At 38.7% G+C, this 25583-nt stretch overlaps 1 protein-coding gene across 1 annotated transcript in view; it reads left to right on the forward strand.

Moving 5' to 3' along the window:
• MORC3 (MORC family CW-type zinc finger 3) overlaps positions 1 to 22327 on the forward strand; it is a 44224-nt gene extending 21897 nt beyond the window's left edge. Inside the window, exons 9-17 of the mRNA XM_061424507.1 lie at positions 2868 to 2965; positions 4315 to 4419; positions 6019 to 6141; positions 6249 to 6323; positions 7191 to 7236; positions 8405 to 8571; positions 11977 to 12865; positions 16108 to 16265; positions 19154 to 22327. Coding sequence (XP_061280491.1) covers positions 2868 to 2965; positions 4315 to 4419; positions 6019 to 6141; positions 6249 to 6323; positions 7191 to 7236; positions 8405 to 8571; positions 11977 to 12865; positions 16108 to 16265; positions 19154 to 19307 — 1815 coding nt within the window. The 3' untranslated portion in view covers positions 19308 to 22327. The remainder of the gene's footprint in view (positions 1 to 2867; positions 2966 to 4314; positions 4420 to 6018; positions 6142 to 6248; positions 6324 to 7190; positions 7237 to 8404; positions 8572 to 11976; positions 12866 to 16107; positions 16266 to 19153) is intronic.
• Positions 22328 to 25583: the final 3256 nt, after the last annotated feature.

Raw genomic sequence — 25583 nt, forward strand, 5'->3', positions numbered from 1 at the left:
CCATGCATTGAGAGTGCGGAGTCTTAGCCACTGGACCACCATGGAAGCCCCCTGCCTTTGCCTCAACTTCTAATATCAGTGTTTTTAACAGCATTGGTGTGGGGCTTGACCGTAGAGCACTTGTGTATTATTTTCTAATTTGGTCTTGAATAATCTTACAAGGAGGACAGAGCATTTTCTCTGTTTTACAGATGAGGAAATTGGGGCTCATATGTAGCTTGCCTTAGATCTAAAGATGAGTGTGGCTCTCAGGCACAGATGCATATCTTGTCGTTACACTTGGATAAGGATCCTGGATTATTTTATATGAGAATAAAATTGATCGATTTTAATTCATTGTTGCTGCAGTAGCCTAAAAAATAGTATCTGATAGGTGATTTACTTTTCTGGAGTTAGTTCCTAAATATGTTAGAATTTTCCTCCTAAACCACTTTCATTTTTGTGGAGTTCAGTTTAGGATGATGAACATTGCCTACTGTGTCAGTCTGTTTATCTTTTACATGTTTCCACAGAAAGGTTTTTTTGATGTGTGTGTGCTACGAATTTAGTGTTAAATTCTAAAATTCAGCTGTGTTAAAAAGATTTTAAGTCCAGGCATATTTTGTTTTCCAGTTCCATGATTTTCATTTTCTGCTCATTTTATTTTACTCTGAATTCTTTGCGACAGTGTAGATGGACCTGAAGAGTATTATGCTTAGTGAAATGTATTAGAAAAAGACAAAAGACTGTATTATCATTTACGTGTGGAATCAAAAAAATAAACAACTCAATAAATGTGATGAAACAGAAATAGACTCAAATATGGAGAAGAAACTAGTGATTACCAGTGGGCACAGGGTGGTGGGGAGAGATGAGGCAGGGGATTAAGAGGCAGACTACTATGTATAAAATAAGCTATAAGGATGTATTGTACAGCAGAGGAAATGTAGCCAATATTTAATAGTAACTTTAAATGGAGTATAATTAAAAATACTGGATGTGTCATATACCTGAAACTAGCATAGTATTGTTAATCAGCTATACTTCAGTTTTTCAAATTGGGATTCAAAAAAACCAATAGGGTCTGCTACAAAATCCACATTTTTTTTTCTTTTAATGAATTTGACATAAGTAAGATGTGTAGCTCATTTTTCTAGCCCAGCTAAATTTGTGTTATTTTTGGTTAAGTTTGACCTCATAAAGAAATAAGCTTTTACAGCCAACTTTTAATGTTTTTCTGTACCAGAAGATGAACTGGTCCAGTATTTGGATTCAGTAAACAATTTATTAAGTATTTGGTATGATTTGCCGTGCTAGATGTCAGCAGAAAAAGAGGAAAAGATACACATGCCCCCAGAGCTCTTTTTGCTGAGGGGAATATGGTATCTCCTTGGAGCATCAGGCTTCCCTGATAGCTCAGTTGGTAAAGAATCCGCCTGCAGTGCAGGAGACCCCGGTTTGATTCCTGGGTCTGGAAGATCCACTGGAGAAGGGATAGGCTATCCACTCCAGTATTCTGGCCTGGAGAATTCCAGGGACTGTATAGTCCATGGGGTCACAAAGAGTTGGACATGACTGACCAACTTTCACTTTCACTTGGAGCATCAGAATGGGCTTCTTGGAGAAAGTGGTGATTGAGAGGAGACTGAGTTAATTTACTGTTTTGGAAAGTCTAACAAGAGTTTTCTAGGTCCAGAAAAGAAGGTCTGCAAAGGAAAAGAAAGAGGCTTCTGAGAGAATGGCAACCTTAAAGGGATTATTTGGACCAGATGGGCTTCCCTGGTGGTTCAGCTGTTAAAGAATCTACCCAGCAATGTTAAAGAATCCCCTGCAGTGTGAAAGACCTGGGTTTGATCCCTGGGTTAGAAAGATCCCCTGGAGAAGGGAACGGCTACCCACTCCAGTATTCTGGCCTGGAGACTTCCATAGACTGTATAATCCACGGGGTCTCGAAGAGTCAGACACGACTGAGTGACTTTCACTTCACTTTGGACCAGATGGTAATTGGGAATGCAGTAATGGGGGGAGAGGAAGGTAAGGCCAGAAACAACATGAAAAGAACTATAAGTGAAAAAAAAAAAACTATAAGTGAAGGGTGCTGTGATTTACAACTTGTATGAAATGAGGAACCACAGATGGCTTTTAGTAGAGTCACATTGTGATTAGGTTTTTATGGTTTTGACTATAGCTGTATCTATGAAAATTTTCTTTTTATGTGTCAGTATTTTACTTTTTATCATTGTACTTAGACTCAGCTACACTTACGAATAAAATACACATGTTGATCACATATAGATAATCAGAATATGATTCAGATATGTTGAGTTCAATATTTTAGCTAGCAGGTTTGAAAAATAAATTATGTCAGTTGAATTTAAAGTTTTTATTTCATCACAATTAGCAACTGAATATGTAACTTTGGATAAATGACTTTAATTTCTATCTAGCAAACGTATGGAATATTAATGTGCCAGAGCCTTTGCTAGGCCCTGATATAGGAAGGAGTTAGTTGTGGTTTCTGCCTGCTAAGATATTGCATCCCAGTAGAGAGGGGTTTTTTCCCCTTGTATAAAACTGGGAATGATAATACTTGTCTTTAGTGAATGCTTGACAGTGGAAGTGGTTTTGGAGGAAAGCTATTACATTTTTAGGAATTATCTCCCCCAGAAGTAAGTTACACTCCAGATACTGTTATTCAATCTAAATGTCATAAGACTCATGAGATTATATAGGAAAATGTTTCATAAAGTTCTTAAATTTTGGTGAAGGAATAATTGTTTTGAGCATCATGAAGCGCTTCCCTTGTGGCTCAGGTGGTAAAGAATCCGCCTGCAGTGCAGGAGTATCATATCTAATGTTTAAAATGCCAATTTCATTTTCTTTTTCAGGCAAACAACATGGGTGTTGGAGTAGTGGGGATTATAGACTGCTATTTCCTAAAACCAACTCATAATAAACAAGATTTCGATTATACTAATGAATACAGGTATGTTACCTATTAAAATGATTGATGACTGACTTTTACAATTTATTTTGGAAATACTTCCTTAACTTTTTCTAAGCTAAATTTGTTTTGTGGGAGGCTTACCTAGAAAACACATGTAATCATTGTTTTCCACCCTAGGAATTATATTCTACTCCATCGCAAATAGAAATATATTCTCCTCTGTCTTTACTAATGAAATATTTCTGAGATTTGTACTAAATAGAAGAAGTTCATGCTTTCTTGGTAACATTTTTTTGTGTAGTATAAAATCTAGAAATTTCCATCTTGGTTGGGAACATCAAGAAAGTTTAGTCCTCTGTACTTTAGACAGAAATACTCCTATCTTCTAAGAAGGATTAGAAGCCATAAAGTAAATATGATCATCAATTTTACTTGTAAATTTAGGAAGCACCAACAGCTGTCCTAATGAGCATATATTACAGAATAGAATGCAAACTTCTTATAAATAAAGAACAAATAAAGTGGAAGGAAAGGAATAATAGCAGAATCAGCAAATTAGGAAACACATGATAGAGAAAATCAATAACTATATCATTCAGAGTATAGTCCTGAGACTACAGCTACCTCTGTTGTTTAAACAAAGAAAATATAAGGAGCTGTTAACCACAGTAGTAGAAGGTGATTGCTCAAAGGGTTAAAAAGGACAGTAGCTTGTCCAGAACTGTCAGGAGCAAAAATACAACTGTTACCTCTGGGTTGAAAAAGAGTAGACAGTAAAGGAACTAGGAGAGGGTTCCCAGTCCCAGCAGTCAGAGGTTCAGATCCCGGTAGAGGTTGTGACCGACACAGGAACACAGTACCTGCCGTGGCAGGGAGCTTGCCAGAAGGCCCGATCAGTCTCTGTCTGTAGACATGGCCTGCTGTTGGCAGGAGATGTGGGGCTGAGTTGTCCTTAGAGGAAACCTGTCTCTGCCCAGGGGTGTGTGTAGGCTGGAACAGTCTCTGCTGCTGGAGCAAAGAGGGTGGCCTGAGAGCACAGCTGGAGCTCCTCCGGAAGGGCCACCGGGTTGAGATTCAGAAAGTAGTTGGTGGGTTGGTTGGCAGCATACTTTCTCAGCAGAGCACCTGAAGTACTAGTATTTTCTGTCTTATTCCTGGTGACCCTGGCTCCGTTCTATGAACTTTTAAAGATACTTAGAAGATTGCCATGACTCTGAGTGTTACTTAACTGAACATTTTGGAGAACCTTCCACTCTGCCCTCCCCACTCCCTAGTGTTCACATGATCAATAAATACTAGGTTGCTTATGCTTTCTTTGTGTTTGACAGAGATTTAATCTTTATCATTTTTTTTTCTTGAATTGATTTTATAATTTACTTCTTTTTGAGGTTAACAATAACAGCACTAGGAGATAAGCTGAATGATTACTGGAATGAAATGAAAGTGAAAAAACATGCAGAATATCCTCTAAACTTGCCAGTTGAAGATATTCAGTAAGTACATTTAAAAAATTATTGACTTTAATATCAGGATATGGTATTGGAGGGCTGGCGGTTGTACAGTGTTCATAAACTTTGGAATCTAATTCATGGTAAGAAATAAGTCCCACAGCTCAAATCAGCATACTGTAAGATGAACATATGCATTTATACACAAAAGATTCTTGAAACAGTATTTACCTGTATTATTAGTGTTGATAACACTTATTTTATTTAAAAATGCTCATCTTGACCCACTAAAGTGACTTCATGATCCACTAATGGGTTGTATCTCGTAGTTTGAAAATCTCTGGTCTTGTGTAATAGGATCGAGAGCCTAAAGCCAGATTTCAGATTACATTGTAGTTCTTGCTTAAGTAGCTGTGTGACATTGAACATGTTATTTGACCTCTTACAAGCTTCCATTTTATCATTTGTAAAATGGGAACAGTAATAGTCTTTACCTCGTAGAGTTGTAAGAATGAAAAGATAATAGTGCTCCACAGTGAAACACATAAGCCCTCTGAATGAATAATAACTCTGTGTACTGATGGAAGGATGTCCAAGATAGATAACGGAAAACAAAAAGGATGCAACTCAGTGTCTTAATTTTTCCATTGTGTAGGTTTTTTATTGTCCACATACATATGCATACTTTTATAAGCATAGAAAATTTCTACCAGGATTAAAGAAGTAAGCAATAATAACCTCCTGAACCAAGGGGTTTATATTTACTCTATAAAATTTTGGATTGTTTGAAGTTTCTATAAAACCATTTAAATGTATTTTTTAAAACTAGATTTTAAAAGTTACTAGCGTTAAGGTGAATTATTTGTATGTTAAATGAGTCTACGTAAATTCTTCGCAGGATCATAGTAATTTTTGAATGATAAAAATGTGAAAGCCTTATTTTATGAACTAAAGAAATACGCAAATTTAAGTTGTTCAGAGATATGCTATAGTAGAGGGTAAAATGTAATACAGTTATGAAAATTGCTTAAACTGCAATAATACAACTTGCCTATTTTCTGTACTTGAGTTGTTATTGTGCTAAGAAGTATATTGGATTTGACACTACAGATGCTAACTTAATATGAATTTCAGAGTAAGTCATTTGTAGTATTTTCTTAGGTTTTTGAGTTCTTACTATAGAAAAAAATTAATAATGTGCTATTAAACAAGACATTTAAATCACTTTGTTTAAATTAGTCTGTCACTTCAATAGTAGCCAGAATTGTTTTTAAAAACTAATTGTCCACCAAAGTAGTTATGTTACGGAATTTTCAGGGACAGAATTAATAGAATTTTGCGGGAGAAAGTCCAGTGGAAAGTCCAGTGAAGTACTTAGGTCGGTGAAAGTGAAGTCGTTCAGTCATGTCCTACTCTTTGTGACCCCATGGACGATAACCTACCAGGCTCCTGGTCCATGGGATTTTCCAGGCAAGAATACTGAAGTGGGCTGCCATTTCCTTCTCCAGTGGATCTTCCCAACCCAGGGGTCAAACCCAGGTCTCCTGCACTGCAGACAGACACTTTACCGTCTGAGCCACTAAGGAGGCCCTAATACTTAGGTCGGTATTTCCATGTTAACATTGAGCTGTTATTTTGTTACAGGAAACGTCCTGATCAGACATGGGTTCAATGTGATTCCTGTCTAAAGTGGCGAAAATTACCAGATGGGATAGATCAACTTCCAGAAAAATGGTATTGCTCCAATAACCCTGACCCACAGTTCAGGTACCATATAGTTGGTAGTACCCTTTTTTGGAAAGGCAGAAACTACTGTTCAAGATGTATGAATAGGCACTGGTGACGTGTTATTCCCATGTGATTTTTCTGACTAGAAATTGTGACGTTCCAGAAGAACCTGAAGATGAAGATGTGGTGCATCCCACTTACGAGAAAACCTACAAAAAGAAGTGAGTGTTATATTAATGTATGTGGGAGGATAAAACCCAGATCATCCGCAGTGCTTTGTCTGCAGCATCAGTCAGTGCGTTTCTGAGAGACAGCAGTATAGCCACAAAAGATGACTCCAAGATGTGGAGTGTATACCATCAAGTGCTTTTTAAGTTTATGCTGTGGATACCTGCTGGTTATTGCTGTCCTGTCTACAAGATACTTTGCATATGTGGTATAGTTTTGTCTTTTTGGGCTAAACACCAATGAATCAGAAGTGAATACAGCCCTTTTAACAGAGAAGGTGAAACGTGTGTCGTTACCAGTGTGAAGTTGACGACTCCTGTAAAAGGCCTGACTCTGTCCTGTGAAGAAGCCCATAAGGATAAATTCCTTTGGCTGGGGACATGGATCAGGAAAATTCCTGATGGGTGGAATTTGTTGGGTGGAGAGCAATGGGATTTGTTGGGTGGAGAGCAATGGTTTGTTCAGCTTAACCAGAGTAAATAATGTGAATGGACCTAATGGAGAATAGAGGTGCAGAGAGAAGCTGGGAACAGCAGTGAGCCACGGGGAACATTAGGCTTATGTACTGCTCGTGGAAGGTCGAGTTCATGAAGATTTATAGTGCACTATTCTTGAAGATAAAGTTTGAAGCAAGATTGGAAGACATTAGGGTGTTACTGAGATAAGAGGTAGAAAGCACCTACCTGCCTAGGGCTCAGCCCTGATTATAAGGACACTGAAGCAGAGTTCAGTGTACCTACCTGTCTTAGTGACTTAGTAGAAGTGGCAAGTATGTCATTGGAAAACAATTGGAAAATGAAGTAAATTTAAATTTGTTCATTTTTCTTTTTCTTTTTCTCTCTCTCTTTTTTTTTTTTAAGAGACAGGGAAAAGTTCAGGATCAGACAACTGGAAACAGCCCCTCGGGTAATGAGGCCTTCCATGTTACAGCTGTGTCCTGGATTGGGTGGTGATTAACTTAGTACTCAACTTTAAACTTAGGAGTTATATAGCAGATTGAAGCAATCTTGTTCATTGAGTTCACATTCTCTCTCTTCTTGTACCCACTTCTTACCCTCTTTCCCAACCCTGACTTCCTAACCCAACAACTTCACTCAGATGGTTCAATTTATTCTTAAGTTGGGCATCTGGGGAAAGACAGATGTTCTTTTAAGAATCTTCTCGTTAGGTAGACAGTCAAGGAAAAATTAATAGGAACACCCAGGGGGCTGCATTCTAGTACTGACTTAGACCAAAGCTACATCATTGACCCTCCCTCCTGTTCTCTCTCTTTTTTTAATTGAAAGTATAGTTTATTTTGTAATATTAGTTTCTGGTGTGCAGCATGTGATTCAGAATTTTTACAGATAATACTCCAATAAAAGTGACTACAAAACAATGGCTATAGTTTCCTGTGCTGTTCAATAATGTATCCTTATTGCTTGTCTCTTTTATATATAGTAATTTGCCTCTCTTAATCCCATAGCCCTATCTTGCTTAATGGTGGTGAGCTTTTTTTTGGTGTGTTAAGTAGGTAGTTGTACTTCTTATATAGGAAGTTGTGGGCTGCTGCATTGGTATATGTATGCTTATCAATACATTGAAATGTTTTCTTATATAAAGGCTGAGGGTTTGAGAGTGAGAACAGAACTGGGAGAAAAAGAATAGTGGGCTTAGGTTTTTTAAAGGCAGTGTCTTTGTGACTTGATCTTCCTTTATATTTATGTTTCTTTCTCTTGGAAAAATGTTTTTATTACGTATCTGTGTAAGCTCTCTATATAATCCAAGGTCAACAGATCTTTCTGTAAAAGTCCAGGTGGTATTTTAGGCTCTGTGGACCCCACATACAGTCTCCGTGGCGTATTCATTCTTTGTTTTGTTCATGCGTTTAAAAATGCGAAACCAGTCTTGACTCACTTGCAGGCTGGACTTGGCTCTTTGTCGCTCCCTGGTGCAGTGTACACAGCACAAGCTCACGTGGTTAGGATAGTTCTCAGTGCCTCTGGTTTAGGGAACGGGGAAAAAGTACTTTGTGTTTGGGACAGGACACATTTTAAAATCTCTTCTTAAGATCAGTTTTTTTTTCCTTCAACAGATTCATGCCGAACTCCTATTTCCAAAAACCCCTGTGTCAAGTCAAACCTTTACTCCCGTTAAGGAAGGTGTTCCACGAGGACATCTTTCAGAAGTAGCAAATACTTACTCAACAAGGCTTATAAATCATCATCGGGGTTCACCCCAGTCTGAACCTGAGAATAACAGGTCAGTGGCTAAAATGTGTTTTTCGACTTGGGAAACAAGTATGAGACAGCCTTTACTTGACACTTTTATGGCAATAATGCACTGCTAAGAAAGTGTAGTTTATACGCATATTAAACAATTCTTACGGATGAGTTGGTTTTTGTTCAGTTGCTAAGTCATGTCCGACTCTTTTGCAACCCCATGGACTGTAGCGCGCCAGGCTCCTTCTGTCCATGGGATTTCTCAGGCAAGGATACTGGAGTGGGTTGCCATTTCCTAAACCAGGGGATCTTCCCGATCCAGGAATCAAACCCATGTCTCCTGGGTGGGCAGGCGGATTCTTTACTGCTGCGCCACAAGGGAAGCCATAAGGATGAGGTATTTTGCTTTTATTGTCTAAACTTACCTCTACCCTACTTATGTTACTGTTTAAATCAATTAAAAGAATATTTTTTTTCATTGTGGAAATTGATCGTATTGTCACTTCTTTGCAGTTCTGTATAGTGAGGAAATTCCTGCTTTTAAGATTATCGGTATCTGAGTAAAGAAGAACACGAAGCAATGGCAGCTCACAGTGCAACAGTATAATGTCAGCTGTGACCCATACGTTCTCAGCATAGCCCGTGACATGTTATGTACTTGGATGAGTGGAATGAAGAAGGAGAGAAAGATGTATGATAACCTGAAGTGAACAGTTAGCGCTCTTGACCGGAATGGTCAGGGAATGCTTTATGATGAGGCGGTGCTAGGTTGGTTCCTGAAATTCTAAAAGCAGTACTCTGCACAGGTTGCCTTTACAAAGTGAGTAGAAGGAACACAGGTGAAGAATGAAGACTGTGATGCCAGTTAACTAATGCATCAGACTCTGGATGGATTTGTTGTTTGAAGAGAAACACTGAAACGAGATTCTCTGAAATAGTGATACCAGACGTTCTGAGAGGTTTTTCTTTAATTTGTTAATTTCTTTTTGTCTGTGCTGGGTCTTCGCCACCGAGAGGCCTTTTCTCTAGTTGCGGTGCACGAGCCTCTCGTCGTGCAGTGGCCCCTCTACTTGTGGAGCAGGCTCCAGGGCTGCGGGCTTCGGCAGTCATAGCATGTGGACCCAGCAGTTGTGGCGTGTGGGCCCCGCTGCCCCAAGGCATGTGGGATCCTCCTGGGTTAGGAATTGAACCCACGTCTCCTGTACTCGCAGGTGGATTCTTTACCACTGAGCCGCCAGGGAAGGCCTTCAAAAGAATGTTTGAAAGTTGTGAAAAGATTCAAAATAACTGCCTTTATGCATATATACATCATGGAGGGCATGTTTTGAAATAGTTTGCTGTTTATATATAGCCTGCATTTTGAGATCTTGTTTTGTGGCTGGATTGCTGCTTAACTGAGAACATGTATGAATTTTTTTAAACTAGTCTCCATGATATTCTTGGCTTTTCTTCATAAAGCTGGTTCCAGACAAAGTAAGAAAAAAGTAAATTTTTTGTAATGTTTACAGACAAGGTAATAGAATTTATCTTTAAAAGTGACTACCATCACTAGAGGAGGGTATGACAACCCACTCCAGTATTCTTGCCTGGAGAATCCGGTGGACAGAGGAGCCTGGCAGGCTACAGTCCATGGGGTCGCAAAGAGTCAGACAGGACTGAAGCGACTTGAGTGCACACACATAGCCACCAAAATGGTAGAAGAGAACAGAGCGAGATTTTTCATTTGTAAACCTCTGTTCCTAAATTCATAGAGCCAAAGTCTATGGGGAGATGGTCCCTAAACTAAGTCTTGACAAACAAATAGGAATTAGCCTGGTAAGAAAAAGAACAGGGCAACTTCTAATTAAATGCTCAACTGCTTGGATCACTAGACTGTCTCAGAACTTGGAAGCACTGGACATTTCTGAAGGTGGGAAACTGGGGGTAAGACCAGGAGGCTACTATGAGAGTTCAGGGGAGGGTAGTTCCCTGGGCCTTTTCACAGCCTGCAAAGGCCAGAAGTGCTGCTGCTCTTCCTCTGTCAGAAGGTAGGGAGCTTACTCTCTGGAGCAGCTTTCACTGCCACTGTTTCGGAAGCAGAAGGAGTCGGGGAGTGTTTGAATACTGAATGGTGAGGGGCCTGTCTCCCCTCCTCCCCTCCCTGGCTCCCAAGAGGAAGGCCCTAGGTGGTGATGATGGCTTCCTTGGGCTCCCACACCCCGCCCTCACTGCTTCCAGTCCGAAACAGAGATATAGCCGAGGGTCCCCAGAGGCACATAGCTCAAACAAAGGGAGCAGAAGAGACCATGCGGAACTAACTTAGAGCTGGGCAGATGTTTAACAGGTAACTCTCCCAGAAGGAGGAGATAAATGGAAGACAGGAAACAGAAGACAGGGTACTGGAGGGAGCAACCTCTGAATAAGGGTATTCCAAAATGGGACATCAGAGAAGGGAGGAAATAATGGAAGAAAGGCTTAATTTCCACAGTGTAATGTCTGGGGAAAGATAAGAAATATCATCATGAAGTTTTAAAGCACTTGGGGAAAAGAATTTTTTGTTTAAGAGAGAACGCAGGCTATATTCAAAAGATCAGGAATCAGAGTGGCAGGAACAGTGACTGGAAGGTAATGATGGGATGATGCTTTTAGAGTTTCGAGAAAGTAATTCCCAACCTGGAAGTCTGTATAAAAACCAAACCATTAGTGAACTTGAGAGGTGAAAAGAATATTTTCACTGTGCAATATTTTACATTTTTTATGTCATGTGTACCCTTTCTCAAGTTCTTATTGAAGATTATGCCCCACCCCCATACGAGAGAGTAAGCCTAAGGAAAGGGGAGATCTTTCTCGAGAAATGAGGTCTTAACACCTAAGACCCAAGTGGCAAATCAGTACAAATATCCCTCTTAGGTGGGACAAAAAGTGATCAATTGGTGATAAATTCACAGAAAACTAATCAGATGAAGAAAACAAGGCAGTTTTTAATGCAGGGGAAATTGTTTTCCATGAAAGGGTAGGGCATGCTGGTTTACCTTGTGACCCACCTTTGATCCCTGAATGTTGATGGAATTATGATGGACAGATGGGAATGGCAGTGCCGTTCAGTGACCTCTAGGTTACAGACAGCACTCCTGGGGTGAGTGGTGGTATTCTGTTTCAAGATGTTAAATTGAAATGCCAGAAGACATCAAATGAGATAATTGGCAGTATAAGGATGTGGTACTTTGAAGAGGTCTTAATAGTCTTGTTTCCTCATCTGTAAAAGGAGACAATAATCTCTGCTTTATTAAATCATTGATATTTTTCTTTTGATATTTTGATATTCAAAATATTCTGCAAATATATTGTTTAAAAAAATGAACGTGGGCATTTCTTAGAATTCAAGATAGATTACTTCAAGGTCATCTTATTTTTTTCCATATCTACATTTTATAATCCTATATTTCATATATGAAATTTTTTCCAGCCTGAAACGAAGACTCCCTACTCGCTCCTCAATTTTGAATGCAAAGAATCGGAGATTGAGTAATCAAGTATTTGAAAATTCTCATCAAGATGATGATGATGATGAAGATGTCATCATCTTAGAAGAAAACAGCACTCCCAAGCCTGCAGGAGATGACGATACTGAAGTGAAATTGCAGCAGAGCCCCATGGAGCAGAGTGGTGTGGAAGTGGAGCCTGTGGGTGACAGTGAACCTTGTGGCCAGACTGGCTCCACAGGTACTTCGACATCCCAGTGTGATCAGGGAACTACCACAGCCACCCAGACTGAAGTGCCAAGTTTAGTCGTTAAAAAGGAAGAGACTGTTGAAGATGCGATAGATGTAAGAAATGACGCAGCCGCACTGCCAGCCTGTGTGGAAACTGAAGGAAAGACACATGAAACCCAGGGAACCTTTGATAAATCTGCTAGTGACGCTAGTTGCCAGTTAAATGAACTAAGAAATGAGCTGCTTCTCGTTACCCAAGAAAAAGAAAATTATAAAAGACAGTGCCACATGTTCACTGAACAAATCAACGTGTTACAGCAGAGGATACTGGAAATGAATAACAAATACGTGAAGAAGGAAACTTGCCATCAGTCTACTGAAACTGATGCTGTATTTTTACTGGAAAGTATTAACGGTAAACCTGAAAGTCCAGACCATGTGGTGTCTCAGTATCGTCAAGCCTTGGAAGAAATCGAAAGGCTGAAAAAGCAGTGTAGTGCTTTGCAACATGTAAAGGCTGAATGCAGTCAGTGTTCCAGTAGTGAGAGTAAAAGTGAGGTGGACGAAATGGTTGTGCAGCTTGATGACGTATTTAGACAGCTGGACAAATGCAGTGTTGAGAGGGACCAGTATAAAAGTGAGGTGAGTTATATCCCTCAGCGTAAGGAGAGGTGTAGGTGTCCAGGGGCATCCCAGCCTTAACTCCCCAGTTGCTAGATTGCAATAAATCGCTTCATAATATTTCCATTTCTCGACTACCTGCTAATCCACTGGTTCTCGACTGGGAGTGGTCCTGATGTGGGCATCTGGAAATGCATAAGGTCATTGTGGTTCTTTCAGCATCTTGAAGGCATGGGCAGTGATGGAATTGAAAGGATGGGGACCACGTCTGGTAAATGTCCTGTATATACAGGACCCTGCTGTACCACAAGGGATCATCCTGCTGATTGGCCCTGAGACAGTCAGTTACTAATACGCTGGGAGTTCCATGTTATTTGTAAGCTTGAAAATAACCATATGAGGTAGATGACGATGTTTGTTATTGTTGTTCAGCCACTAAGTCGTGTCCGACTCTTTGTGACCCCATGGACTGCAGCACACCAGGCTTCCCTGTCCGTCACCAACTCCTGACCTTGCTGAAACTCATGTCCATCAAGTTGATGATGTTATCCAACCATCTCATCCTCTATCATCCCCTTCTCCTGTCCTCAATCTTTCTCAGCATCAGGGTGTTTTCAAATGAGTCGGTTCTTCACATGAGGTGGCCAAAGGATGGGAGTTTCAGCTTCAGCATCAGTCCTTCCAATGAATATTCAGGACTGATTTCCTTTAGGGTGGACTGATTGGATCTCCTTGCAGTCCAAGGGACTCTCTAGAGATTTCTCCAACACCACAATTTAAAAGCATCAGTTCTTTAGCACTCAGCCTTCATTATGGGCCAACTCTCACATCCGTACGTGACTACTAGAAAAACCATAGCTCTGACTCCTTGGACCTTTGTTGGCAAAGTGATGTCTCTGCTTTTTAATAGGCTGTCTAGGTTTGTCATAACTTTCTTCCAAGAAGAAAGTGTATTTTAATTTCATGGCTGCAGTCACCATCCCTGGTGATTTTGGAGCCCAGGAAAATAAAATCTGTCACTGTTTCCACTTTTTCCCCATCTATTTGCCATGAAGTAACAGGACCAGATGCCATAATCTTCTGTTTTTTGAATGATGAGTTTTAAACCAGCTTTTTCTCTCTCCTTTTTCACCGTCATCAAGAGGCTGTTTAGCTTTCCGCCATTAGGGTGGTTTCATCTGCATATCTGAGGTTAGTGATATTTCTCCCCGCAGTCTTGAGTTTCATCCAGCCTGGCATTTTGCATTACTCTGCATGTAAGTTAAATAAGCAGGGTGACAATATATACCCTTGACGTACTTCTTTTCCAGTTTTGAACCAGTCCATTGTTTCATGTCTGTTTTTAACTCTTTGCTTCTTGACCTGCATACAGGTTTCTCAGGAGGTAGGTAAGGTAGTCTGTCTGGTATTCCCACCTCTTTAAGAATTTTCCACAGTTTGTTGTGATCCACACAGTCAAAGGCTTTAGCATAGTCAGTGAAGCAGAAGTAAATATTTTTCTGGAATTCTCTTGCTTTTTCTCTGGTCCATTGGATGTTGGCAATTTGATGTCTGGTTCCTCTCCCTTTTCTAAATCCAGCTTGTACATCTGAAAGTTCTTGGCTCACAAACTTTTGAAGCCTAGCTTGAAGGATTTCGAGCATTACTTTGCTAGCATGTGAAATTAGTGCAATTGTACAGTAGTTTGAACATTCTTTGGCATTGCCCTTCTTTGGGATTGGAATGAAAATTAACCTTTTCCAGTCCTGTGGCCACTGCTGAGTTTTCCAAATTTGCTGGCATATTGAGTACAGCACTTTCACAGCATCATCTTTTAGGATTTGAAATGCCTCAATTGAAATTCTGTCACCACTACTAGTTTTGTTCGTAGTGATACTTCCTGAGGCCCACTTGACTTCACATTCCAGGATGTCTGGCTCTAGGTCAGTGATCACACATTGTGATTATCTGGGTCGTGAGGATCTTTTTTTGTACAGTTCTGTTTTCTTGCCACCTCTTCATGATATCTTCTGCTTCTGTTAGGTCCATACTGTTTCTGTCTTTTATTGTGCCCATCTTTGCTTGAAATATTCCCTTGATATCTCTTATTTTCTTGAAAAGATCTCTAGTCTTTCCCATTCTATTGTTTTCCTCTGTTTCTTTGCATTGTTCACCGAGGAAGGCTTTCTTATCTCTCCTTGCTATTCTTTGGAACTCCGCATTCATATGGGTATATCTTTCCTTTTCTCCTTTGCCTTTAGCTTCTCTTTTCCCAACTATTTGTAAGGCCTCCTCAGACAGCCATTTTGCTTTCTTGCATTTCTTTTTCTTGGGGATGGTTTTCATCACCACCTCCTGTAGAATGTCACAAACCTCCATCCATAGTTCTTCAGGCACTCTGTCTATCCGATCTAATCCCTTGAATCTATTTGTCACTTCCATTGTATATGCATAAGGGATTTGATTTAGGTCGTACCTGAATGGTCTAGTGGGTTTCCCCTACTTTCTTCAATTCAGGTCTGAATTTTGCAATAAGGAGTTCGTGATGTGAGCCACAATTAGCTTTCGGTCTTGTTTTTGTTGAATGTGTAGAGCTTCTCCATCTTCGGCTGCAAAGAATATAATCAATCTGATTTCAGTGTTGACCATCTGGTGACGTCCATGTGTAGAGTCGTCTCTTGTGTTGTTGGAAGAGGGTGTTTGCTATGACCAGTGCATTCTCTTGGCAAAATTCTATTAGCCTTTTCCCTGCTTCATTTTATACTCCAAGGCCAAATTTGCCTGTTACTCCAGGCTCTTGACTTCCTACTTTTGCATTCCAGTGCCCTATGATGAAAAGGACATCTTTTATGGTGTTGGTTCTAAAAGGTCTTGTAGGTCTTCCTTTAAGTGAAACTAAACAAGTGAAACTTTATTTATAGCATGCTGTTTTTTGTCTACGTTTTCTTGGTTTTCTTTTTGAGTGTAAAGTGAAAGTGTTAATCGCTCAGTCATATCCGACTCTTTGCGATCCTGTAGACTGTAGCTTGCCAGGCTCTTGTGTCCATAGAATTCTCCGGGCAAGAATACTGGAGTGGGTTGCCATTCCTGTCTCCAGGGGTTCTTTCCAGACCAGGTCTCCTGGATTGCAGGCAGATTCTTTACTGTCTGAGCCACTAGGGTAGTGTCTTAATTTTTTGATGGAGATTTTCATCAAGCAGGGTTTTGTACATTTCTTAGCTTAAATTTGCACTTTGATAGTAGTATTTTAAAATTTTACAGTTATAAAATTAATTTTTTGTCAGATTGAATTATTGGAAGTGGAAAAATCACAAATCCGTTCGCAGTGTGAAGAACTGAAAGCTGAAATTGAACAATTAAAATCTGCAAGTGGACAAGTAGGAGCTGATGTATCAACTTCAAGTAACATCGAGGAGTCTGTAAATTACACTGATGGGGAAAGGTAATATGAGATGAGGCAGTTTGGCTGGGGCTGCAGTTCTGGTTAGCATGATACTTGCTGCTGCTAAGTCGCTTCAGTCGTGTCCGACTGCACAACCCCACAGGCGGCAGCCCACCAGGCTCCCCCGTCCCTGGCATTCTCCAGGCAAGAACACTGGAGTGGGTTGCCATTTCCTTCTCCAATGCATGAAAGTGAAAGTGAAGTCACTCGGTCATGTCTGACTCTTCGCGACCCCAGGGACTGCAGCCTACCAGGCTCCTCCATCCATGGGATTTTCCAGGCAAGAGTACTGGAGTGGGGTGCCATTGTCTTCTCCCTAGTACTCCTCAAAGCTTGTTCTATCAAAAGAAGTTGCTCACTGCTGTTATCCCAGCATTACGATAGATACGAAAAGAAGTACATGTCATCATCCTTTCCTTCAGGGAACTAACAGTTTAGTGAACCTAAGTAAAATAGGAATTGAAAGGAATAAAGCTTTGATTGGTCAGAGTGGTTAGGAATATTTTGGGGTGAGAAACTGAAAATTGTCCCAGATGTTAAAGAATTAGGCAGTGACTAGAGGATAAGGGTCCATTTCATGAAACTTAGTTTTTTACCTTGATTTCTTTCTGTATTTACTTGGCAATACTTATTTATGGTTTGCTATCTCATTTAACTACATGCCTTCTGCAATTTTAACTTAGGAAATCCATAATTACTGAAAATTGCCATTACAGGTGATAATAAGGAAGAAGTTCTGTGAAAATAAGAAAACAATAAATGAATGATTACTCTCAGTAAGGTATTAAATGGACTTGGGGTTCTGACAGTATTGGTGGTTATTATTCAAAAATATTCATTAAGAAAAAAGAAAAGTCAGTAAGGGATAAAATTGTATAACCCTTCCTACTAATGTAATAAGACTTGGTACCTAAAACATACTGTTGTTGGGAAATAGTTTACCATCCTTACCTGACATTTAAGTTTTTGAAGGATTTCACTAAACCTGTTTATGGAAATAGAATGAATAGAATAGTACATATAACTATGGGGCCAAAAGTTCGGAAAATAAACTCCCAACTGGTGTTTCGGAAAACGTTAACCACAAACATCTGTAGTACTTGTAAAATACAGATCCTTGGGCCAAAGTATGGGTTATTGAATTGGAAACTTTTAAACAGTTTTCCAGATGATCCACTTGCACACTGAACTTTGAGTCATTGATGATCACTTAGATTTGTGCTTTCCAAGACAGTATAGCCACATTTGGCCACTGGCACTTGACATGTAGCTAGTCTGAGTTGAGATGTGCTTTAAATATGAAATACATGCTGGATTTTGATGCCCTCATATTCAAAAAAAGGAGAAGAAAACGCCTCAATATTTTGATTATATGATGAAATGATATTTCATATGTCACTTAAATTTATTGCTTCATTTTAGTTTTTAATGTGGCTACATTCTTTAAAATTGCATGTGGAGCTCACAGTGCTTTCTCTCAGTGCCGTTACATACCCTGAAATAGGGTCTTGTGATGTGTCCTGTAGAGAAGGGGAGTTAGCCAGGACAGTCCAAAGACTTAAAGGATAGGAAGGTCAGAGATGGCCGTAGGGTCATCCTGGGACTTTGTCTGTTTTTTATATAGAAATTAGGCATCTGATTGAAGATGAGTGGGTAAGCTTGGACAGAAAGCAACTGTTATGGGAATGGTATAAAATTTTATCCAAGATCCAATGGAATCCTAAGATAAGCTCACAAACCAAATGTAAAATCTCATTTTTGTGTGTTGTCAACCTAAAGATGAGCATCTTGTTCCTTCAGAGATTTCTACCCTAGAAAGATCAGTGTCTAAACTAAAGATGAGATCAGATCAGTCGCTCAGTCGTGTCTGACTCTTTGCGACCCCATGAATCGCAGCACGCCAGGCCTCCCTGTCTATCACCAACTCCCGGAGTTCACTGAGACTCACGTCCATCGAGTCAGTGATGCCATCCAGCCATCTCATCCTCTGTCGTCCCCTTCTCCTCCTGCCCCCAATCCCTCCCAGCATCAGAGTCTTTGCTTCTTATACTTTGGAGGAGACAGAATAGAAACAACTGTAACATTCTCTTAATCCATGTGTTTCACTCAATCTTCAAGGAAAGACCACTTGCTGAATAGTTGTAGGTATGTATCTAAAATCCAGAATGTTGATATTCAGATAGCTACATGTATGGAAATCAGGAAGGAATGATAATGATCATTTAATCTAGAGTTTCCCAGTGTTTATAATGAATTCATAGTACAATTAATAGTGAACTTTAGTATGTGATAGGTTCAGAGAAATCCTGCATTTAAAAAAGATCTTGTTTAACATTATTTAACCCAAAGTTTATTAAGCTTAGTTAAGCACAAATCCATTTATACAACTATGGATATCTCATAACCAGATATCTCATACCGTAACCAGAACATGGTTTAGGGAACAGTTGAGTTTACTTTCCTCAGAAGGAAGCTGAAACTCAAAGAGCTACGTCTTATTCTTAGACCAGTGTTCTCACTAGTATATCAATACTCTTTTCCAGGTAATAACAAGATTTTCAGTTGTAAATAGCATCTTGTTATTTATGTATTTACCAGTCCACATTTTTTCCAGTCTCGAATTAAAATTATATTAGTTGGAACCAAACAGAGCCACTAGTTTTACGAAACATTCTATTTACCAACAGATAAATATTTAGTTGTTAAATAATAAATTATTAAGTGAATTATTAAATTCAGTTCTCTTGAGGAAGTTTTGCTTTTCATTTAGTTTGTGTGCCATTCTAGAGACTCCATTTTAATATTTCTCTTAAATTTTAAGCCCTACGTGAATATTAAGCTGTATTATTATAATGTTCATCTAATAGGTGTAATATTTGTATTTTCAGCCTCAAACTTCGATCTCTTCGAGTTAACGTAGGACAGCTCCTGGCCATGATTGTACCTGATCTCGATCTTCAGCAAGTGAATTACGATGTTGATGTAGTTGATGAGATCTTAGGACAAGTTGTGGAACAAATGAGTGAAATCAGTAGTACTTAAAGTGTATTTGAGATAATGAAAAATATTTGCTCAGTCTTCGGGTTGTACAGCTTTCAAAATGTAAACAATTTTGTTATAAGTATGATAGGTAACAGACTGAAGAACCATATTCTTTGCTGTATTCTATGCATTCAAGTGTGGACACAAATACTGTGTTCACATTATCACACCTTTTGAAATGCCTGTGAATCATTGATATTGAGCAGCTACACAGCTAACTCATGATTCTGCTTTGAAATGTAAATACTTATAATTAAGTCTGCACATATTTTTTTAATCACCCTAATGGACTCAAGTGTTTTTCACCAAGAGGTTTTCAGGTTGCCCCTAACCTTTGTGCAATCTTTTCTGGTTCCCTAAAGTGTATTTTTCTCTGACTTGGGGGCTGTGCCATAATACAAATGGAAATGTTACCTTTGATTTTCTTACAGAAAAGTTTAAAACAGGGTTTTTTAAAATGGAATAACATTCCTGATAAGTTTGAAGTGAATTGAGCATTAATGTTTCTTTTTTTATAAATTCTTATTTCCTGAAGTATTTTATTCATGAAAAGAAAGTAAAGCAGAAACTCCATTTTTGCCGGGATGTTTTGTGTGTTGAGATTGCCAATCATGATCAAACGCAAAGTGTTTTTTACAGAAAAAAGCAACGATTTTTAGTATAAAAGTATCAAAAATATTAAACGTCCCACCACATTTACCTTGAAGCCCATTTTTGGCTGCTTAGTTCGCATGGAGTGGGCACAATAATTGTTTAATATTTCTTTTTGTGAAATTTCCTGTACAGCCTTTTGTAGAATTACTACAGGTTAATATGAGTTGAGGAAGACAATCTTTCTCCAGCAGTACTGCATACTTTTTATTATATTGCAAACCTAAGTGTTTTGTATCCTGGAGTTAAGCAGCAAACAACCTAGGATTATAGTATTACATGCCCTAAAAATTATGCTTTATTGGTCCCATGTTTTGTGCAATTATAAAGAGATGGCTTTCTATTAAGTATAACTGTGTATATAATTAAGAATCGTATTTTCCACAACTAAAATGTGCATTATTTTTTTCAAAGTTTTATCATTGCTATTTATTTTTACTTTTGTTTCTGAACATTGAATACATGTTCCTTTTATATGCTTAATTACATGTCTGTCAGGTACAATGTTAAATTTTTATTGTACATTAACTTCTAGAAAAAGCAAATAAGTGAAATTTTATTTGCTTGATAAGGTAATTGAAAGTGTATTTTTGGTATGAAGCTGGTTTTCTGTCACAATTGTATCTCCTCAGAATTTAAAAATCTTGTAATAAAATAAAAATATATATGATGGCTAACATTTCAGATATTACTTTTAAGGAATTCTATATTCAAGTTATATTTTGAAAACTAAGATTGTGTCTGTTAAGACCCTCAAGTTGAGCTCATTATATTCATTAGAAGTTACATTTAGAAGACTAATACTGTTTGTTTCCATTACGATTCTCAGACTGGGCTCACCTTGAAAGTGTGTGTGTGCATTTTACACTGAAAAAGAAACTTTCTTTGTATAAATCATTTTAAAAAACCTTGCCTAAATGAGAGCAGCTGTGTATAGCATGTCTAAGTTTGTGAATATTTATGTAGCACTTATTTCTGGAATTTGCAATTTTCCCTTTCCTTTTGGTCAGCTATATTCTTGCAGAAATCCATATTATATGGCTGTTAACTGGCTTAATGGGAAAATTAATCATAGAATTAGTAAGAGAAACTTGCTTGCTAAGTTGATTCTTTGACTATATTTAACCTAATATTCACTCTTTAAGAAAATATTGCCAAGATAAGACTGAAAATGTGGCTAGCAGATTTAAGAGAACAACATGGACCCACATCGCATATATTGAGGTACCTCTACTTCTTTTTTGTTGTTGTTAAATTTTTTAAAAGGCTAGTGTGAGAGGAGTGTGCCGCTTAAACCACTTGTTTAAAGCTTTAAAACAAAAGCAGTATGAGGACATAAACTAGAATTGCCCACAGTCCCTACAGACAAGACCTCAACAGAGACTACAGACTCAGCAAACGCTAAATGTTCTCACAGCAAGGCCAGTGTGGCACATCGCTGTTGCCTTTATTTGGCCTCAATTCCTACTGTGAGCAGGAGGCGCTGGTGACTGCCCACAGTCTCTGACACTTGACTTGTGCTATTGCATGACCCATTAGGTCATTATTTGACATGGAGGAATAATCAAAGGTGATACGTACTGGTGGTTCTCCACTGGCTGCATTTTAGAATCACTTGTGGGGTTCTTAGGAATCCCAGTGTGAGGATGCTCCCCGTACTATAAGAGTTTTGAGGGTTGAACCAATTGTCAAGACTTTTTTTAAGGCCTCCCAGTGCACTATCAGAGCCAAGAGCCATTGAGCTACACCCTCTAGTGATGAGTGTGAGTGTTGAAGTCAAGTGGTTCCTGAAACCAACCCAGAATCTGCATGGCCACTTTCTCACTGGGGTACGAGGTCAGGGAAAGGGAAGCAGAGCTGGTGCCCAAGTTAGAAATATAAATAACAACAGAATGGTATACTGTGAAAAGACTTCCCCACTGCCTCCCTGAAGGTGACCAGTATTTTTTTGTATGTCCTTCCAGAAAATATTAGCTGCATACATATACACATTCATATATATGCATTCAGTTTCTATTAAATTTTATATCTTTATATTTGATTATATATTTGTATCAAATCTACACAGGTATTATACCATGTAATTGGTAACATTTCCATATTACTCTTTGAACAGCTTTAGTAGCATTTTAAAATGACATGAATACGCTCCCAGTGTTCCTTTTCTTTCTTTCTGGAAAAAACACTACTGTGAAAATAAATACCCACCACACATACTTTTTCAAGCGTATCCAGAATGTAAATTCCTTGTCATGAATACTGATTGGTCAAAGAGTATATGGTATGTTAATTTTAATAAATGTTGCCATCCAGAAATCGTTGTACTTAAACTCCTATGAAAAATAAATGTACGAGTGTGTTTCTTCCTATCTCCATCAAACTTACTAATAGTATGTTGGAAAATGGCAGCTTGCATTTCTTTGTCCCAGGTTGAACATGTTTTCATGTTTTATTGGCCACTTTAATTCCTTTTTCTGTGTTCTCCATCATAACTCTCTGCCACCTCTTTTGGATTCTTCGGTTTATTTTTTTAAAGAAGCTGAGTGTCTGTTAATGTGGCCACAAATGGCTCCAAGCTTTCAGAAAACCTACTGTTGGTTAAATCTTACTTTGCACGGTGTTACACAGATTCATTGGGATGGAATGAGAGACTCACTGGAGTCGTGTTTTTCTGGCCCTTGAATAGCATGTGGCTTTATGGGTGCTGACCCCCATTTAGTAAAAAAATCCACATACTTTTGACCCCCCAAAGTTACTAATAACTTGATCAGAAGACTTACTGATGAATAGTCAAGTAGCGTATGTTATGTGGATCATTTACTGTATTCTTAAAGTAAGCTAGAGAAAGAGTCATAAGGAAAATGTTTAAAGTACTGTACTACCAGAACTTGTCATTTGTTTACAAAAAGATGGACCATCTCAGTGTGTACGTCAGTATTGTCTTGTGTGATAGATACTGAAAATGGGAAGGTAATGTGAAGAATTCATATTTATTTACAGGTATAATGATTCATGCACCGATAATGAAGAAGCAATAACATGATTGCTTTATGGCAGCCTAGTGTAACTGATATAATTGCTTCCTGGTAGCCTATTCTGTACACTAATTATTATCAAATTTTTATGGCATACAGTATTATAGTCATATTCTTAATACAGCATTGGAAATGTTGCAATTTTTTTTTTTTTTTTGAAACTTACCTGTGATGATACGCAGTTCTACCATACTGTATGGTAATATAATTCTTTGAGAGCAAAGTTATAAAATAGGAAACAACACATTAATTTTATATTAAGTTTCACTCACCCTATAGTATCTATGTATATTTTATACTTTTATGACATACCTAAATTTTCCTTATTAAATAAATCATGCACTGTTATATATGAATTCTGAAGTATAAATGATTTACAACATGTTAATTTCAGGAGTACAGCACAGTGATTCAGTTATATATGTATATTTTTAGATTCTTTTCTCTTATAGGTTATTACAAAATGCTGAGTATAGTTCCCTGTGCTATACAGTAGGTCTCTTTTGGTTAGTAATAAGTATATATTGATGCCAGCCAACTAATTCAGCCCTCTCCTCCAACTTTTTCTCAAATTTTTAGATATTTCTGGGTCGTGCAGCTCAACTGTATTTTTAAATTGTAATCTCGCCCCCAAATTTTCAGTATATTGGAAAAAATCCGCATATAAGTGAACCCAGGCAGTTCAAGCCTATGTTCAAAGGTCAACAGTATTTGTCTTTCGGACATTGGTCACAGCTCACAAAGAATGCCGTTAATATCCTTCCATTTGGCATAGAGGAAAATATATACTGTTTTCCAGGATTAATTTTGTGATCACAAAGTTAATTTACATATACTGGCCTCTAGAGAGAAATTCAAGACCAGAGAAGACGTCTAGTCCTGGTAAATTCAAGCCATTCAAATGCAGGTGAAGTTTTCAGGTGAGTGGAGTCATAGAGAATGAATTAGCTATTATAATGTGTGAATCACAAGTTAAATTTCCTGCACAAGCATTCTACTAAGAATGGGCTGAGTAAATTTAATTAGCTATTTCAAACAGATAAAACAAGTTGAAAGTTCAGTGTTAATTTCTTGCAAAGCTGTCAGGACTCAGTATTACGGTAACAATACATAGACTCAAAAGAACTTTGTACCACAACCTGGCTAATCCTTAGGTTGAGTGTCTTCAATAGGTAGGTGTTATCCAGAACTCATATCCTCATAACAGTGTAATGGTGCTTTATGTTCACAAAGTATTGAGTACATGAGTCAACAGTCTTACCTATGGGTTTCTTGTTAAATAGTGTTGAAAATTTTGGCCTGTGTTTTCAACTATGTGGCCGGTTTTCAAAGTGTTTGCTGTGATCTGAACCAGGGCTGACTGGAAGGAAGTTTGAGCTTTTTGTCTTCTTTTTTTGAATAGACAGTTGTCCCATGTTTTTTCGAGTCCCTTGGTGGAGTGTCTCTCTGTGCAGACAGCTGAGACACTAGAGGGGGCTCTTCCCAACTTGCTGTGTAACTTGTGAGTTGTCTGAGTAGCTCACAGTCTGACCTTTTCCTGGGCATAGAATTAGAGGGGTCTAGGGTCCAACTCAGCAGTGGCCACAGGACTGGAAAAGGTCAGTTTTCATTTCAATCCCAAAGAAAGGCAATGCCAAAGAATGCTCAAACTACCGTACAATTGCACTCATCTCACACGCTAGTAAAGTAATGCTCAAAATTCTCCAAGCCAGGCTTCAGCAATACGTGAACCATGAACTTGCAGATGTCCAAGCTGGTTTTAGAAAAGGCAGAGGAACCAGAGATCAAATTGCCAGTATCCACTGGATCATCAAAAAAGCAAGAGAGTTCCAGAAAAAGATCTATTTCTGCTTTATTGACTATGCCAAAGCCTTTGTGTGGATCACAATAAACTGTGGAAAATTCTGAAAGAGATGGGAATACCAGACCACCTGACCTGCCTCTTGAGAAACCTATATGCAGGTCAGGAGGCAACAGTTAGAACTGGACATGGAACAACAGACTGGTTCCAAATAGGAAAAGGAGTACGTCAAGGCTGCATATTGTCACCCTGCTTATTCAACTTCTATGCAGAGTACATCATGAGAAACGCTGGGCTGGAAGAAGCACAAGCTGGAATCAAGATTGCCAGGAGAAATATCAATAACCTCAGATATGCAAATGACACCACCCTTATGGCAGAAAGCGAAGAGGAACTGAAAAGCCTCTTGATGAAAGTGAAAGAGAATGAAAAGTTTGGCTTAAAGCTCAACATTCAGAAAACGAAGATCATGGCATCTGGTCCCAGTGGAAACAGTATCAGACTTTATTTTTTTAGGCTCCAAAATCACTGCAGATGGTGACTGCAGCCATGAAATTAAAAGATGCTTACTCCTTGGAAGGAAAGTTATGACCAACCTAGATAGCATATTGAAAAGCAGAGACATTACTTTGCCAACAAAGGTCTGTCTAGTCAAGGCTATGGTTTTTCCAGTGGTCATGTATGGATGTGAGAGTTGGACTGTGAAGAAAGCTGAGTGCCGAAGAATTGATGGTTTTGGACTGTGATGTTGGAGAAGACTCTTGAGAGTCCCTTGGACTGCAAGGAGAT

Source organism: Bos javanicus, chromosome 1 (genome assembly GCF_032452875.1).
Source record: "Bos javanicus breed banteng chromosome 1, ARS-OSU_banteng_1.0, whole genome shotgun sequence".
Classification (NCBI taxonomy): Eukaryota; Metazoa; Chordata; class Mammalia; order Artiodactyla; family Bovidae; genus Bos; species Bos javanicus.